General features: G+C 30.1%; 1 protein-coding gene across 1 annotated transcript in view; it reads left to right on the top strand.

The window, feature by feature from the left end:
- Positions 1-16,353, top strand: part of LOC146539469 (protein amalgam-like) — a 70,855-nt gene extending 54,502 nt beyond the window's left edge. Inside the window, exons 5-11 of the mRNA XM_085208443.1 lie at positions 3,982-4,152; positions 6,013-6,141; positions 10,895-11,033; positions 12,168-12,319; positions 12,730-12,837; positions 13,708-13,770; positions 14,076-16,353. Coding sequence (XP_085064569.1) covers positions 3,982-4,152; positions 6,013-6,141; positions 10,895-11,033; positions 12,168-12,319; positions 12,730-12,837; positions 13,708-13,770; positions 14,076-14,275 — 962 coding nt within the window. The 3' untranslated portion in view covers positions 14,276-16,353. The remainder of the gene's footprint in view (positions 1-3,981; positions 4,153-6,012; positions 6,142-10,894; positions 11,034-12,167; positions 12,320-12,729; positions 12,838-13,707; positions 13,771-14,075) is intronic.
- Positions 16,354-17,529: the final 1,176 nt, after the last annotated feature.

Raw genomic sequence — 17,529 nt, 5'->3', positions numbered from 1 at the left:
TAATAGTGTCTACATTCCACTTAGGAAAAAAAGTACTTAAAATATAAACCTACTTAATAATACCTTGCCTATTTTGATAAAACACGAAGTTAAAAGATGAAAATCAGGGTCCGTAACGATTTTGATTGAATGAGCGGAAAATAAAGTTTAGAGAGTCCTCTCCGCTTCTGCGTACTATAAATAGTCCACAGTCAAAACTCGACTGTATTATACAAGAGAACATGAAAATAAGAATGAAATATAATTGCAAAAATTCAAAAAGCACTAAAGTACGTTTAAATATTTAATATTTAATTTAGGCTTGGAATTTGAACATACTTAAACAACTTCAAAACTTTTTATGAATTTCTTTTAAAATTCTTTAACTTTCTTTTTTTAATTTTCTATTTAAAAAAGGTTAAATATACAATTAATTTAATATATTAACATGTTAGATAACATAAATACTAGAGACTCAAACGTGGCTTCGTTCGCTTAAGCTTATTTTTGAATAATATACAAAGGACATTTTTATATATATATATTTCTAATACATATTTAAAAAAAGAAGATAATAATATAATGTATGTATTTTTTAAAGAAATATATAAACTTTTTAATAAAAAATATTCTTATTCTCTTCTAATACCTCTAAAAATAAATGTACAAAGCTTCATGACTATCGGTGAAGTAGTTTCGGCGTGAAAGCGTAACAAAGAAACTTACATTCACATTTATAATATAAGTATTATATTTCATTTTAAAGCAGAAATTTGATATAACAAAGAATAGAAATTTTTAAATCCCCGTCACGCACTAGATTAGAGTTTCAAGCCTTTTCTTTAGAATTCGAGTCACGTCGCCCGAAGCAAGAGTTCCACGCCGCATCCTCCTCCTAAATCATAAACGTTAATATTGTGTAGATATCGACGAAACTGGTAAATATCTTGCATATCGTGATCACGTTGCCAATACAAATCCGTGCTTCTATATTGACTTTAATACAATATAGTAATAAAACTAAATTGTTAATAAAAAATATATGTGTTCTTGTTTGTGTGTTAAATATATAGATTTTGGTCGAATCTGCACAGCAGTTGAAAGTGTTTTTGTTGTTGTTTAAGGTATGTTTTTATGGATTGAAATCATCAAAATTAACTATTCGACATCTCCGGTAGCTGCAGAGTTAAAACACTCCAAGTCCAAACACTCACACATTGAAGAGAATTTGTCCAAAATATTATAGTTTTCTATAATATAGATTAAAACAAATGGATATATCAAAAACACATAATAGCACACTTGTTCTGAGTATTGAAATTGCCATAAATAAAAGGCAAATATTTGGCGATTACTATGGGAATTATTGAATTTTACCTCGCCGACAAAGTACTCGATGCTATAATGACCAATTCATAATTAGCTGTTCGAAAATATCATACAAAATAATATTAAGCTTCAAGTATTATTAAAGTATCAATTGAAATATAATTTAATCCATTCTGCTAAAGAACAAAGGGCTGTTGTGTCCATGTTATAGAATTGTCAAGAAGTAATTTCTTTCAAGTGCTTTATAATGACCGACAATTTCTATTTTAGCAATACAAATTCGCTCTGGTGTTTATAGTAAAAGCGCGGCGTTGAATTCCGCCACTCAACACGTAATGTCTCCAGAATTCGGTGGAGAATGGGGGAGGGAGTGCCTTAACACTAGATTTCCTTTGCCTACCCTCCTGTATGCGGGATACATGATGAAGCTGAAATAAAATTTATTTTATTTTAATTATTGTATTTTAAAAACTGTATACATGTAGGGAAAAATAATAGAGCAGATATTTCCCCCTGCTCTTTTGACTATGTATAAAAAAATATGTAAAAAAACATTGGATGCTAATAATATAAACGAAACATCAAGATTATAATTATAATATACGAGTACCTTGCACAGAAAATAAATTCTTATTTTAAAATTTTTCTGTTGGTTGAAACTTGAAAAGCTTTCACTCAATAAATATTTAGACATTATTAAAATATGCAAATAACCACTTATACAGCCGATTAATTATGTATAGAGTTAACAAAGTAATATTTCAGTACTTTTTCTTTGTTATCACACTTATTAATGACCAATCTATATTAAATATTAATTTTAGTCTTATTTATGAAATAGTATTTTTAAAATTTCATACACAAGACTTTTATAAACAGAATCATAGTGACCTAATAAAAAAACTATGATTTTGAGAAAAAAGAAATAATATAGATCAATAAATTAACAATTACTTAAAAAATATTTACTAGTATCATCTAAAATGATTTTGTAAGCCTAATTTTTTTACAAAAACGTAATTAATATTTATTTGACGTTTCCCTAAGCTTGATATTTTTAAAATAGGATTGTTCTAAGGGTGCGATATAATATTCTCAGTGAAAGACAACACTAATGGTTTAGATAAAACATATTTCCATTGCATTGTATGGATATATCGACCAAAAGCGAAACTGAAAGAGTCGTTCTAAGCGACACGTACTATAAAATAGAGTTTGGTGTGTTTCTGACGGCACATAAATTGAAGAAAATTGTTAGATATTTTAAAGAATAGCGTCGCGAAAAATAGCGTTGAAATTGTAAATTCTTAGTGTTTATTGATAGAGATCGTTTTAATCTTGTATTTTAATATTGTAAATGTAATTTCTGTGTAAATTTAATAATTAAACTTAGGAATATTATAATTGTTCGTGAAATTCAATGGATGGTTAATTTTATTGTTTCAATTTTCCGTAACGAATTTTAGCTCACAAAGATTGAGATTGTGAAGTTAATAAATAATAGTATAGAATTACAGAAGATTAACGAAGGAACGGAACTGTCATTTTATTAAAAAGTGATACAAAATATTCATAATAAATACAAGAATAAATGAAAATAATAGAAATATTTTTAATAATATCTAATAATAAAAAATAATATTTAAAATTGCTATGATTCACAAAATATACACAAAATTTCTTGTTTACCATAAACTTCCCTTACTTATTCCAAGCTAAAATATTACACAGCGAGATTTCAAATAAAAAAAGCAACAATCGTGACGAAAATGGCCTTTTCATTTCATGTCATTATTTAATTTTAAGAAGGGCATAAATATTTATACAAAGATTTTTATCCCTAAATTTATGCGTTCATTTTGACCGAAAAATTCCTATAAAAAGTAAATTATCCTGCCGAGAATTACGATTCTATGATGCCTAAATTACCGCTTTTCCCTTTAGTGTATATTGTTTTAGCGCTACCAATTCAAATGAAAAGAATCAAATACCGCGTATCTCATAAATATCAAAAAAACGTATTGGGATTTTACATTTGTAACGATATTGCGTCCATTATTTTGTTTGTTTTGTTTTGTTTTGTTTGTTTCACGCCGATTTTAACTGCGTGATAATATATGTTTTTAAATTAATGTTTTGGGGGAAATTGACATTTTAATTTGTATGTGTGTTTTTTTTTATATTTGGCGTTTTTAGCTAAAATATGGTAATGGTGTCCTTGTTTTAAAGGATAAAGCTTGATATGAATCAGGCGTGGAAATATTTATATTCTTTTTTTTAAGGAGGTTTGTGGCATCTATTTTGACTCTAGGAAAAAAAATATTTAATATTTCGTCGCTCTGTTAATGATGCAATACGCGGCGTTGAGTTTCGTATACCAAAACGAAGTGCCTTAAAGGGGAAAAGAGCAGAAAAAAAAGGGTATAAAAGAAATTGTTCCTGCAATTTTTAATTAGACAATCTTTTTAGCTTTACACTGATATCACATATAGCGAGGGTAGGCAGAAAGAAGTGTATTTTAAAAACACTCCGTTCCTCAACGTTCAATTTTCAACACATTGTGTGTTGAGTGGTAGAACACAACATCATATATTTCAGGACGAACTTCTAATATTAAACATAGTAGTAACTTATAATATTAAAAAAAAACAATTCTACCTTCTTGCCTGACAGTTCCACCAAACATTGTGGACGAGGGAACCAGCGGTGATATCGTCTCACGAGAGGGCACCGACGTTAGTATAACGTGCAAGGCGGACGGCAGACCTCATCCTCGTATATTATGGAGAAGAGAAGATGGAACTAATATAATGCTGCGAAATGAAGCTGGCGAACTTTATAAAGGTTTGTTTTAATTAGAATTAATAATGAAAGGCTATAGTATATTGTAGCGATTTCTTAAAATCTTTGGTTGATAAATTACTAATCAGTTTATACAATTTATATTTGAAACATCCATATTTAGTACATATTCATAAATCTTAATATTTAAGTGAAATTAAGAAAATACTAAAACATTTTGATAAAAAGACATCTTACTATCAACACAAAGGACTGAACAATAAATGTGTTGCAACAAAAAGAAACAAGAAGACGTCTGAACGTCACTGATATAGATTAAAAATATTCTTTTAGCGAATAAAAATGTAGCTTAAAAAGTCATCGCCTTTAAAAAAGTCGACAATGCTATAAAAAAGTCATGTCATGGGGTACAATTAGAGTTTTTTTTTGTAAATGACTATGATAGCACCATTTCGAAAATAATTTTTAGTAGAAAATTTTCTTTTGTAAACTCCATTGCTGCTTTAATTTCTCTGTCAAGTCCGCCCCTCATTTCCTCCTTGGCAAGTAGCGTCTATTGTCGGGAGAAAACGATTCCTTGTTTTTTTTTTGCTTTTCAAGTATTAATGTGCTGAACTAAATAATAAAGAAAGAACTACTTTTACAAAGAAATAGATGTAATACGTATATAATATATATGTTATAATATCCTAACAACATAAATAAGTTCGAATAGGCGTATAAGAATTCTGACGTACCTTGATGTGAACGTATAGCTTAGTGGTCAGAGCGTTTGAACGATATCCACGAGGCTCAGGTTTAAATTTTGTACGTTTTAAAAAAAAAAAAAAAATATTTCTTCGCGGTAAAAGAAAAAATAAAACAATGAACAAAAATTCATACGAGGATGAAACGAGAATGTTGTAGAAATATTTAGATATTTTTTTCTTCTAAAATAAAAAAATGGAAGTAAAACCAAAAATGAGCTTCACGCTGATTCCCGCACACATCAGAATAGGCAGAGGGAACCTAATATTAAGAACTTAAGACGTTCCGTTAGTACTTTGTAAATTATTTAATTAATATCAAACATAAATTTCGCTAAAAAAATACATAATTAAGATGTAATTAATTTCCATTCTGCAACCAGAAATGTAATCTTTTCCTTCCTCCTATAAAACAAAGATTTTTTCTCATAAAAGATAACTATACTTAGATAAGCCGTATAATATTGAAGAGAATAAGTATAACAAACATAAGGAAACAAGATTCTTAGAAATATGATACTAATTACATTATTTTCTTTATAGCAAATGTATTTGATGATATAATGTCTAATAGAGGAAAATTATAACGTTTGAGAATCTGTTCTTATTAGATTTTTATATGCTTTTAGTTCCAAGTTTATTAATTCTAGTAATAAATAGTATCTAGTAATATAAAAATATTATTATTACATAAGAAATGTTTCACATAATTCATCTTTCCTTTATGTAATTTTAAATAATGTTACTTTTTTATTTCTCATAGATACAAAAATGTTTAAATATTTTTTAACGTAGCATTTCGTTTCTTTCTTACCAAGGATAAAACCTGGAACTAGAAAATAAACGTATCTAACGAATATTGTAAATGTATAAGTTTGTAAGGATAGATGCTTGTTCCATCCACTTCCATCCATCCATCCAAGTACTGAACAAATTTTGATGAAACTTTACAGTAATATAAATTACTATAAATTTAGTACATATACAGGCTAATATCTAACATTAGAATAATATATTTATGTGAAAATATAGTAAAACTTTAAGACCAAATTTATGTTATCGATTTATTCCCTTTATAAATCCATAATTTAATTTAAAATTATAATATTCTTATGTTAATTTGGAACTATAATATATAATTTAGTTTTTTCATCAGCGGACATGTTCACGGGGCCTTCGTTGAACCTGACGAAGGTCGAGCGCCGTCAAATGGGCGCGTATCTGTGCATTGCCTCTAATGACGTACCGCCTTCAGTCAGCAAGCGCATCATGCTTAGTGTTAATTGTAAGTAACATATTTATATAATGTAATAATGATTTATAAGGTTGTGAGTTCGATCCCCACTCGAGAAAATGAAATATTTAATAAATATAATAATAATAATATAGTTTTCATTTCCTTGTTCTGGTAACAAGGCAAAGTGTAATTTTCGCCGTAGTGTAAATATATAGAGCGGAGTGCCTTGTGCACTGTGCTACACGCGAAATACAGCGTGAAGCTGAAAAAAATATTTTTTTGTCAATAATTATAGGTTAGGATAATTGTATGAAATAATTTAATTAGGTACACGTGATGTACATTCAATATTGATAAATTGAATGTTTTTACATTAGTAAAAAAAAATTATCTATAAGGTAAAATTAAAACAAAAGAGTTTTTTAGCTCAATTTCCTTAATTACCAAATAAATAATTTAATAAAAAAAGCTTAAAAGAGTATAAATTTCAAGACAACGCAAGATGATTCACAAGATTCTTTTTTTTAATTGGATCGGTCAAAAAATATATTTTTTTCATTAAAATAAAAAAAAAATACATTTATCCTATATCTTATAAAACAAAGTCGCTTTTTGTGTCTGTCTGAACTTTCTAACTCTTCTTCTTCTAAACCACCCAACGGATTTGGATGCGGTTTTCACCATTAGGTCGAATATTTTTCAGGGAAGGTTTGTATATAGTTTATTATTTGTACATTCTTATGTAAATTAACATAAATACGATAAATGTGCATAAAGTCCAACCCGCTGAGACACTTTGGCGCATGCGCTGCTCTAATGGTAAATACTACATGAAAAAAATGTACTGGAGTATTGTTCCTCTTAATAAGATCTACAAAAAAGTCCGCAAGAGCATATTCGTATCTTTTAAGAATAACGTGTAGTGATGATATTTCTGTCTAAAAATAGTAATTTCAATAATTTTTTTATTGTGAGGGATATTTTTCCATAATGGTAATAATCCTTATCCTTTAAAATACTTTATTAAATTTCTACGTTAAACGAAGATAAAATTTGTTTTTTACACTATTTCGAAATTGCGAATAGTTTTAGAGAAAAACGCATTTAATTATTGACACATCACGCCGTTCACACATCAACTGTATCGAGTCAAGTTTCACTTATCCCTTACTCTCAGCATATAAATAAGTATATTAGTTACGTTGGCCATTTAATATAGATTAAAACTGTCTTTTCTGTTTTTCATTTTAATAAGTACTTTAGAAGTTGTTACAATATCAAAAAATCCTTGCTGCGAAACGCGCCTCGCGACGTTTTGCTTATACAAGCGAGTTTGCCGCGCCCGCCTGCCTTACACGCATCGGTGGTTCAGTGGTACAATGCTCGCCTGCCACGCGGGCAGCCGGGTTCGATTCCCGGCCAATGCATTCTATTTAATTTTCGTCACAGGCAACCACGTAGTGCTTGCGTAGATTTAGATGCGTTTGCACGTATTGGATAATTCGAGTTGAATGTATTATTTAATGTCATTTAACTATCTAAAAATAGTAATTTAAATATATTTTAATAAGTACTTGAAAAGATTAGTGCACAGATTTAAAATTACGGTACCTACTAAAAAATCCTTGCTGTGTAAAACAATTGGAAAATCCTTATTGAAACTACGAAAATGCGGGTTGCATTAGGGTTTAATTAATTTTCACATTATCTTAAGTGCTTTGCAAACATACATTATATGAATAATCCAGTAGTAAAAGCGGGCGAAGCCGCAATAGGGTCGCTAGTTTTAATATATAAATCTTCAATATACCTACTGTTATTAAAAAATGAATCATATTTATAAAACCCCATTTGTATGGATTAAAACTTTAATTAACAATCAATGAAGCTGAAAGCATTTTACATGCAAACGGCACTGTGGGGATAAACTATTTTTAACGAATTTATATTGCATACAACCTGATATGAGGTAATTAATGCGAGAATCTTTATCCAAAAAGAACAAATTTAATGGAAATCGACGTTAAATATTTTTTCCATTTTATTACTATTACACTAGAGGGAACCTCCGGAACACTCCGTTTCCCACTTCCACCAAATTCATGAGATAGTGTCGAGTGGTTTACCAGAGCGAGTAAATGAAAATTTCGACTGAGAATCGAACTTGTGTCCTTGCACGCTACTACAATACGGCTACTTCGTTATTTTAATTATATAATATACTAGCGACCCCCTTGCGGCTTCGCCCGCTTTTACTACTGGATTATTCATATAATGTATGTTTGCAAAGCACTTAATATAATGTGAAAATTAATTAAACCCTAATGCAACCCGCATTTTCGTAGTTTCAATAAGGATTTTCCAATTGTTTTACACAGCAAGGATTTTTTAGTAGGTACCGTAATTTTAAATCTGTGCTACTAATCTTTTCAAGTACTTATTAAAATATATTTAAATGATTATTTTTAGATAGTTAAATGACTATTTTTAAACGGAAGAAATTATAAACAAAAGCCTACCTACTAATAACTACTACAAAAAATATATCGCGCTGAAATAATGCATTCAACTCTAATTATCCAATACGTGCAAACGCATCTAAATCTTCGTTGCTATAAAGGCAGGCGGGTCTTTTTTTTGCTTGTGGTTAATGCTGAAGAGGGTATTCTGTCCCTGATGAAAAGCAAGCACTACGTGGCTGCCTGTGAGGAAAATTAAATAGAATGCATCGGCCGGGAATCAAACACGGGCCGCCCGCGTGGCAGGCGAGCATTCTACCACTGAATCACCGATGCGTGTAAGGCAGGCGGGCGCGGCGGACGCATGGCGAGTGGCGAGCCGTTTCGCAGCAAGGATTTTTTGATATTGTAACAACTTCTAAAGTACTTATTAAAATGAAAAACAGTAAAGACAGTTTTGATCTACATTAAATGGCCAACGTAACTAATATACTTATTTATATGCTGAGAGTAAGGGATAAGTAAAACTTGAGTCGATACTGCTGAAGTGTCAACGACGTGATGTGTCAACAATTAAATGCGTTTTTCTCTTAAACTATTCGCAATTTCGAAATTGTGTAAAACGCAAATTTTATCTTCGTTTAACGTAGAAAATTAATAAAGTATTTTAAAGGATAAGGATTAATACCATTATGGAAAAATATCCCTCACAATAAAAAATATATTGAAATTATTATTTTTAGACAGAAATATGATCACTACACGTTATCCTTAAAAGATAAAAATATGCTCTCGCGGACTTTTTTGTAGATCTCATTGAGAGGAACAATACTCCAGTACATTTTTTTCATGTAGTACTTACCATTAAAGCAGCGCATGCGCGAAAGTGTCTCAGCGGGTAGGACTTTATTCATATTTTTCGTATTTATGTTAATTTACATAAGAATGTACAAATAATAAACTATATATAAACCTTCTACGAAAAATACTCGACCTAATGGTGAAAACCGCAATAAAATCCGTTGGGTGGTTTAGAAGAAGAAGAGTTAGAAACAACAGACAGACACGAAAAGCGACTTTGTTTTATAAGATATAGGATTATTAATTTATTTTAACTTATTACTAACTTTAGGTTTATGCATCTATGTTTTTGTTCAAAAAGGTTTCCTTGAAACTATATTTCGATAACATTTATGCTTGATATGACTTGAATTGAACTTTATGATAAGTTTTACGGCGGCTACGTCAGGTAAAGGTCCGTAAAAAGATTTTTTGCTAGTAAATCCTTTACAAGTATTTTTATGCTTTTTCCTTTTTACCTTTTCATAAATTTGACTAAACTTGGACCTAACATGATTCGAATGTCGCTATTCAAAATAAATTTAGTTATTTTCATATTTTGATTTCAACATAAAATCCAAATAATAAAAGAATATATAAATCAGTTTCACGCTGCATCCCGCACACAGCAGGGTAGGAACCTAGTGTTAAAACACTCCGTTACCCATTTTCCGTCGAATTTTTCGAGATAATACGTGTTGAGTGGGGAAACACAACGCCGGTCTTGGTGCCAGAACGCCAGAGCGAATAAATGAAAATATTAATAAATATTCATTCCTTCCCTCGTATTCCCTCGAATAGGACTTTCGAGTTCAGATAAAGACCATAGAAATCATATTACATTAGTCCAAATATAGTATTATATACATATATAGGATTTATTTTGTAACAGCATTTCCAAACAACTAACAAAACTAATCTAACTTTATCTCAAAAATGTACAGACAGGCTTAAGTTTAAGAGTTTTCAAAGAGAACCTCATTCCAATATGAGAATTTTATATGTTTGAGCTCGTATTGAAAACAGCGCAATAAAAGCTCTAGACTTATTCTTTTTAAAGTACTGAAGTGGAATTGTGCAATTTATTTCGTATGAAGGTTTTGTACCGGGAATATACCGTTGTATCGATATTCGGAGTACTTTTACGATTGTGAGGCCAGTCGAGGCACAGGGGCGCAAACACTGGTTGTGAGTTCGATCCCCGCTCGAGGAAATGAGATATTTATTTAAATTTATATTTTCATTCAATCGCTCTGATGTCGAAGCAAAGCGCGGCGTTGAGTTCCGCCATACATACACTCATTGCCTCCAGAATTCAGCGGAAAATGGGGAACGGGGTGTCTTAACTTTTTTCCCTGCCTACCCTGCTATGTGCGAAATATAGCCTATATATAGATGAAAAAAAGTTACAATAACTAATTAATTATAATTAATCAATTAACTATTATATTTTTAATTTATAAATTTTAATATTAAATACTAATTGAACGATTGCCTTTCAGTCGGCCCGTCTATAATGATATCGACGAAAGTCATCGGTGTTCCCACTGGGTCGCAAACGGAACTGGAGTGCCTCGTCGAAGCATATCCCCTGGCCATCAATTATTGGTTAAAAAGTGGAGAAGAAATGATTCTCTCTGGGTATGTAAGTGGCAAAAAATAATTTATTACATGAGTTTTCTGTATAAAGTTATATTTCATTGTTTTCTTTTTGAATTAACGTAGTATAATTATGTTGTTTAACGAAATATAATCAATTAGTTTATTGCTAAATTAATGTTTTATATATTATTTATAATTGATATAAATATTTTATATTATTTAAAAAAAATAATAAAAAACAGGAATAGTCACTTATTGTCATCCATATACTTTATATTTTACATTTTGTATTATCTTATTTTTTTTTATTGTATCGCCATATATCTATGTATGTATATATAATAATATCGCTATTTTATATATATTCGTATATTGAAAGACACGGAAAATGAACGAAAGCATTTATCTTCTCAATATTGTTTCGTTTTCGTTCAACTGAAATGTAACATTAAGAAATATGTAGGTCGCATATTTGAACGTAAAGTAGGGCGCAGTTAAATAAAATACACCCTCAATAGGCTCATATATAAATATTAAATAAGTTATTAAAAAAGTTATTTACAAACGTATAAAACTTTGAACGTAGCTTAGAAGGTTTCCAAAAGGTGCGGGTTCAAATCCCGCTTCGTTAAAATTTTAATACGTTTTCTAAATAAGTATATTCTTTCCTAAGTGTAATACTAAAAATGTCAAAAATATTAATCAAGTTATAACAATTTTTTGTTTTGCAATAAAAATAGGTTATAAATATTAGTGTTTGTTGAAACATTGCAACGTTTTGAAATTTCCAATAAATACATTTTCAGATGAATAGCAATTGATTTGACTATGTGAAGCTTCGGAAATTGCATTGAAAATAAAATATAACGTTGTGCTTAGTTAGTTTCGACAATGTTACATATATGTTTTTTTTTATTTTTTTATTTAAAAGTAAAACGTAAAATACTAAAAAACATATTTAATAATATGTAATTAATTCAACAAGGATCGATTAGGAAGGATAGGTAGGATAGGTTCTTCTTATTTAATGTTAATAATTATTATATTTTAAGTTTATGTCCTTATTTTTATCATTAAAAATATACCAAAAATTATTAGAACCTTAATAACGTCATTGACATAATAATAAATACTTTATATCAAATTATTTTTAATAATATTTTTTTCTTTCAGTGGAAAACACGAAATAAACGAAATTCGTATTTCACCTTATCAGACGCGAACTGTATTAACTATAACTGAATTTGATTCAGAGGATACAGGGACCTATACTTGTGTTGCAACCAACACAATTGGCAAAGCTGAAGGAACTTCAAGATTATATGGTCAGTGTGTGTTATTTTTTTTATTTCCTTCATGGGGTACCCCCACTATGCTGGTTAGGCAGAGGGAACCTGGGAACCTGGTGTTAAGACACTCCGTTCCCATTACCACATTTCCATTTCCAATTTTCCGCCCAATGGAGGCATTGTGTGTTGAGTGGTGGAAATCAACGATGCGCTTTGCCACTTTACCAGAGCGAGGTAATGAAACTATTAAATTAATAGTATATATATATATATATATATATATATATATATATAGAAGATACCAAATGTAAAATGGTATTTTGTATAGCATTACTATTTCAATTTAATCTAATCCAAACCTATGGGACTATTGGAATATAAAGAATTATTGAAATTTAAGCTTAAAAGGTATTAAAATTATTCATCCATTATAATTATTGATGCAGAAATCAAAATAACTACAACAACAACCACGACAACCACAACAACGACCACAACCACAACTACGACGACCACGCCGGCGCCGACCACCACCGAGCTCACTACACCGCCGCGTAAGCGTCTACTGTTATATTTTTAACTATCTCATCATTTTTAAATAGAACTGTTGGAATATTTTTTTTATTACCTTAAAATAATATTTTATATTTAAAGCAATTCTAAATGTATTTACATTGACACAAATATTTTGATGATTAGAGGTTTTCAAATGCTTAGAGAAAATGTATTTACATTTATGTTTTTTTATCAGCTTCACGCTATATCCCGCAAACAGCAGGGTAGGCAGAGGGAAGAAGAAGAAGAAGGAAGTGTTAAGACACTCCGTTCCCCATTTTCCGCCGAATTCTGGAGGATTCGCGTGATGAGTGGCGGAACTCAACGCCGCTCTTTGCCTCGATACTAGAGCGAAGAAATAAAAATATAAATTTAAATAAATATTTCATTTCCTCAAGTGGGAATCGAACCCAGAACCATTCACCACGACTGGCCTCAATACTTTGGTTCATTAAATAGTCCTAAATAAAATTTAATTTCCTAGTATTCATCGTCGTTTTTTGTTTGTAATGCCGAAATTGCTGATCGCTTTCGGGAAAACAACTTCCATTGAATATCAGGCTTTTACGAAACTTTGTTTTAATTGGTTCATACCGTTTTTATATATTGAATATGAGAAAAAAATAAACAGGAAAAAATTCATGTTATTTTTTTTTATATATAACCTTAAAAGAAAGTGTTAGCATTGATCGTTGTAACATATTGGTTACTACCTCGACATATGCACATATGTAAATATTATACCTTAAAGAATTATTATTTTTTGTATCCAACACAGCAACGTTGACAGAGGGAACCTGGGAACCTAGTGCTACCATATAATATTTTATTGCGAAAAACCCATAATAAATGATTTCTCTTTTCCACAGATTATGTAGTGGCGCTACAGCCAGCTGAGCAAAAATTTTTTACTCCAGACGTCACTACATATGGTAAGTTATATCCATTCTACTTATATCTATAACCTATATGAGGCCGTCGTCGTAGCAACACAACGCCAGAATGCACGAGACAGTCGTGGGTTCGATTCCCTCTCTGGTAAAATTATTCCTCAGGAATCTAGTGTTATTTCTTAACATTGGATTCCTTTCGCCTATCCTACTAAATGTAGAATAAACGTGAAACATATTAATATTGTAATAATTATGTAATAAGCTTGGAAATGTAAGAAATTCAAAAATAATCTTTATTTTTTTTTAATAACTTCAATAATAGTATTTTTTCTATTCCAATATAGATACGATGCAAAACGTCATAGAACAATCTGTCCTAGACAATAACTGGCAACCTACGGTGGATTCGTCCGCATTCACCCATCAGGCATCTATTATGCTTACTTCTATATCGATATTAGCAATTATTAATAACTTTAGTATTAATTTAAGCTTATTTTTTATTATTAATAATCATAAACAAATAATAAAAGCTGCGAGATGATAAGTTAGTGTTGGAAGTATGAATGTCAATTTAATGTAATATAATGCCAGTGACATATTATTATGTATGTATCTATTGACTAATAAAAAACAGGTTATAAATAGATTTTTATGCTGTGTAATTTATATAAATATATTTTTTAATTTTTGTTCTGTAAAAAAATAATGAATTTTATTCTATTATTTTATACTAAAAATAAATAATTATTAATTGAGGGCCGTCATGGTGTAGAGCACAAGAGTGTGCCTGTAATGCGAAGGTTATGGATTCGTTCCCCACTCGAGGAAATTAATTATTATTTGTTAATATTTTCATTTCTTGGCTCTGGCACCTAGGTGGAAGTTTGAGTTCCACCATTCAACATGCAATTCCTCGAAAAAAAAGAGATTTTTTGAAAATAGTTTCAATATTGTTTTTGGAAACATAATAAAATGTAAAAAGCAATGATCTTGTCTGCTAACGTAATATAAACTGAACTGGGATGAAGAAAGTTTTCCTGACATCTGTGTAACAGGGTCAAGAGTTAAGAAAAGTATTAAACTTATCCTACAAAGTTGGACTTCATGAAGTTTACTTCGAAAGTATGAAAACAATATTTATATTAGAAATGCAGATACTACAGGCTATATTTAATTTTATTTAAGTAATTTATTATTAGTTTACAGTTTGAAACCTACTCGTAACAACCATACAGTATGTAGTAATTTCATTTGTTTAAAAAAATAATTTTGTGTGAATTTTCCTCAAAAAATCTCTTCGCCAATATATTAAAAAAAATTTTAATAAGTTTTTTTTTTGTGAAATTACTGAATAATAAACTTAATTTATAAAAATAGGAAAAAAATACATCGTTATTTCATAGTATCATCAAGATTTGGAACAGAAAAAATGAATGCATATAAAAGATAGCTAATTTTATAAAGTACAATTGTCAATGGTTTCGTATTTTCATATTTTTGCATTTTTGCATGTTAAAAATAGGCTCTTCTATGTCACTCGGGTCAAGGTGGAGGTTTTTGTTAGCTTTCGAGACAAAGCAAGCAACCTCTCGAAATCAATATTATACGAAATTTATATTTTCTTTTCTATTATTATATTTATATAATTCTTATTAACGTTAGTACAAAAAATCATTTTTAAATTAAGTTTAATTGTATAACCATAATGTATTTGAATTAAAACCGCCGTAGATTAGATTCATTTGGCCAGGGACAAGACTAAGTATGCGAAGTTGACTGCCAACCTTCACTAGTTGGAGAGGCACATTAAGAAGAAGAAGAAGAAGAAGAATGTATTTGAAATTTTAACCCATAATGTGTACAAATAAAATTAATCTTAACAAAGCATATCAATGTAAAATATATTATAATGTAAATATTCAATATAGTTAATAAATAATTGTAATAATTATTAGAAATTTAAGGATCTAAGTTAATGGTATGTTTATATTGGCTAGTACGCAGTGGTCGTGGGTGCGAATCCCTTTCGGGGTTTTCGTATTTGTCTATAAAGCTGGTATTTTCTTTGTTTGGTTGGACAAAGTTCAACGTTCTATTACAATACCTAGCAGTCGATATATAAAAAACATTTGACTGTAAACTGAATCCCTACTAATTAATGATTATATAAATTATTTTCATTTCCCCGTTCTCGTAAAGTACGGCGTTGAGTTCCGCCACTCAACACGTAGTGCCACGAAAAGAAGGGAATATTAACACTAGGTTCCTTCTTTTTTCCATTGCAGGAAACTATGCGGGAAAAAGCGTAAAGCGCTCTTTCTTTAATATAACAGAAAGAGACGTAAAAAGTGAAGAATTTGTATAAACATAAAAATGGTTCTAAGGCAAATATATTCTACCAATAAATAAATAGTTATAATATTTAGATACACTGGCTTTATTTTGAACCTTTCTGTCAAATTTCTTTATAATAAGCGTTATTTAGTTTTAGGGGATGTTATGTATATAGTAGGAAGGAAATAAGCAACCATACTACTCTGTTCTTTGTAGATTATTTATAAGTGCGCCCTGCCTATAGGACTGTAATGTAAATATTAATAAAATGTTTATTAATATATTGTCTTTCTCTTTATTGAACCCCATTTTTTTTATTATTCGTAAATTAGTCATATATTTCCGAAGTATTCCATCTCCTCAAGTGGGAATCGAACCCACAACCAGTCGGTTTCACAATCACACTTTGTGCTCCTACGCTACGACTGGCTTCATTAATATTTGTTTTAAAATATATTTGATAACATTTTTCTGGTCTAATGCGTTATATACCACCGACGATACATTTTAATATTGACAGGAAAAATTACCTTTAATACGCTTATAAAGCAAGAGCAAATCTTCTGAACGTGATGGAGTAGAGTAAGATTTATTCATGATGCCTTTAAAGCTACACGGTGTACCTCATGTAGCGAGGTAGGTAGGAGAAGCCTAGAGTTAAGTGTTCTCCACTTCCTGCCGAATTCTGGAGGCCTCGACAACGGAGCGAAGAAATGGAAATATAAACGTTAATAATTCCTCGAGTGGGAATCGAATCCACAACCGTCGCGTTACAGTCACACCCTTATGCCGCTGCGTCACTACGGTCTCCTTCTTTATACTGTTAATATTGGTAATTAATGTATAATGTTTATGTGGTTACATTTAATAATTCACAGCAGTTTTCATGCTATTTGTGGCTTACAATGTGGTTGACATATATAGAAATAGATTAAATGTATTACTAATAATTAATTATTAGTAAATCAAAAGAGTGATATTTTGTATTTGATAGTGTAAATGAATAACACAATTAAAATAATTAACTATTAATAATTTAGTTATGTTTATGTCACTTATCAAAATTTATTTATTTCTCCATATAAATAAAATTGAAGAGTCTGTTTGTGATTTGAAAAGCACCGTCTTTTTCCACGTGCACGTTTCGTATTTTTTTTCATGATTCCAAAACAAAAACAAACAATTTTAACAAATTGTATGTATGTATTTTTTTTTCTTTATATATATTTCTATCTGTCTTTCTGTTTGTTCGGACCAATCTCTGGGACAGCTGAACTGATTTTTATGGGACTAACACTGAAAGATAGAATGGGCTGAGGAGCAACACATAAAGACTTCTATTTCTTCTGGAATTTACACGGAAAAGTCACGTTTATATACTTTGGAAATAGAAATAGAATCCACAACCATCGCGTTTGCAGGAATTCACTGTCGCATTAAACCACTAACAAATAACTGCCC

This window comes from Heliconius melpomene, chromosome 4, assembly GCF_056956725.1.
Source record: "Heliconius melpomene rosina isolate 202511_hmr_F chromosome 4, ASM5695672v1, whole genome shotgun sequence".
Taxonomy (NCBI): Eukaryota; Metazoa; Arthropoda; class Insecta; order Lepidoptera; family Nymphalidae; genus Heliconius; species Heliconius melpomene.
This window is presented reverse-complemented; position numbering and strand designations above follow the sequence as displayed.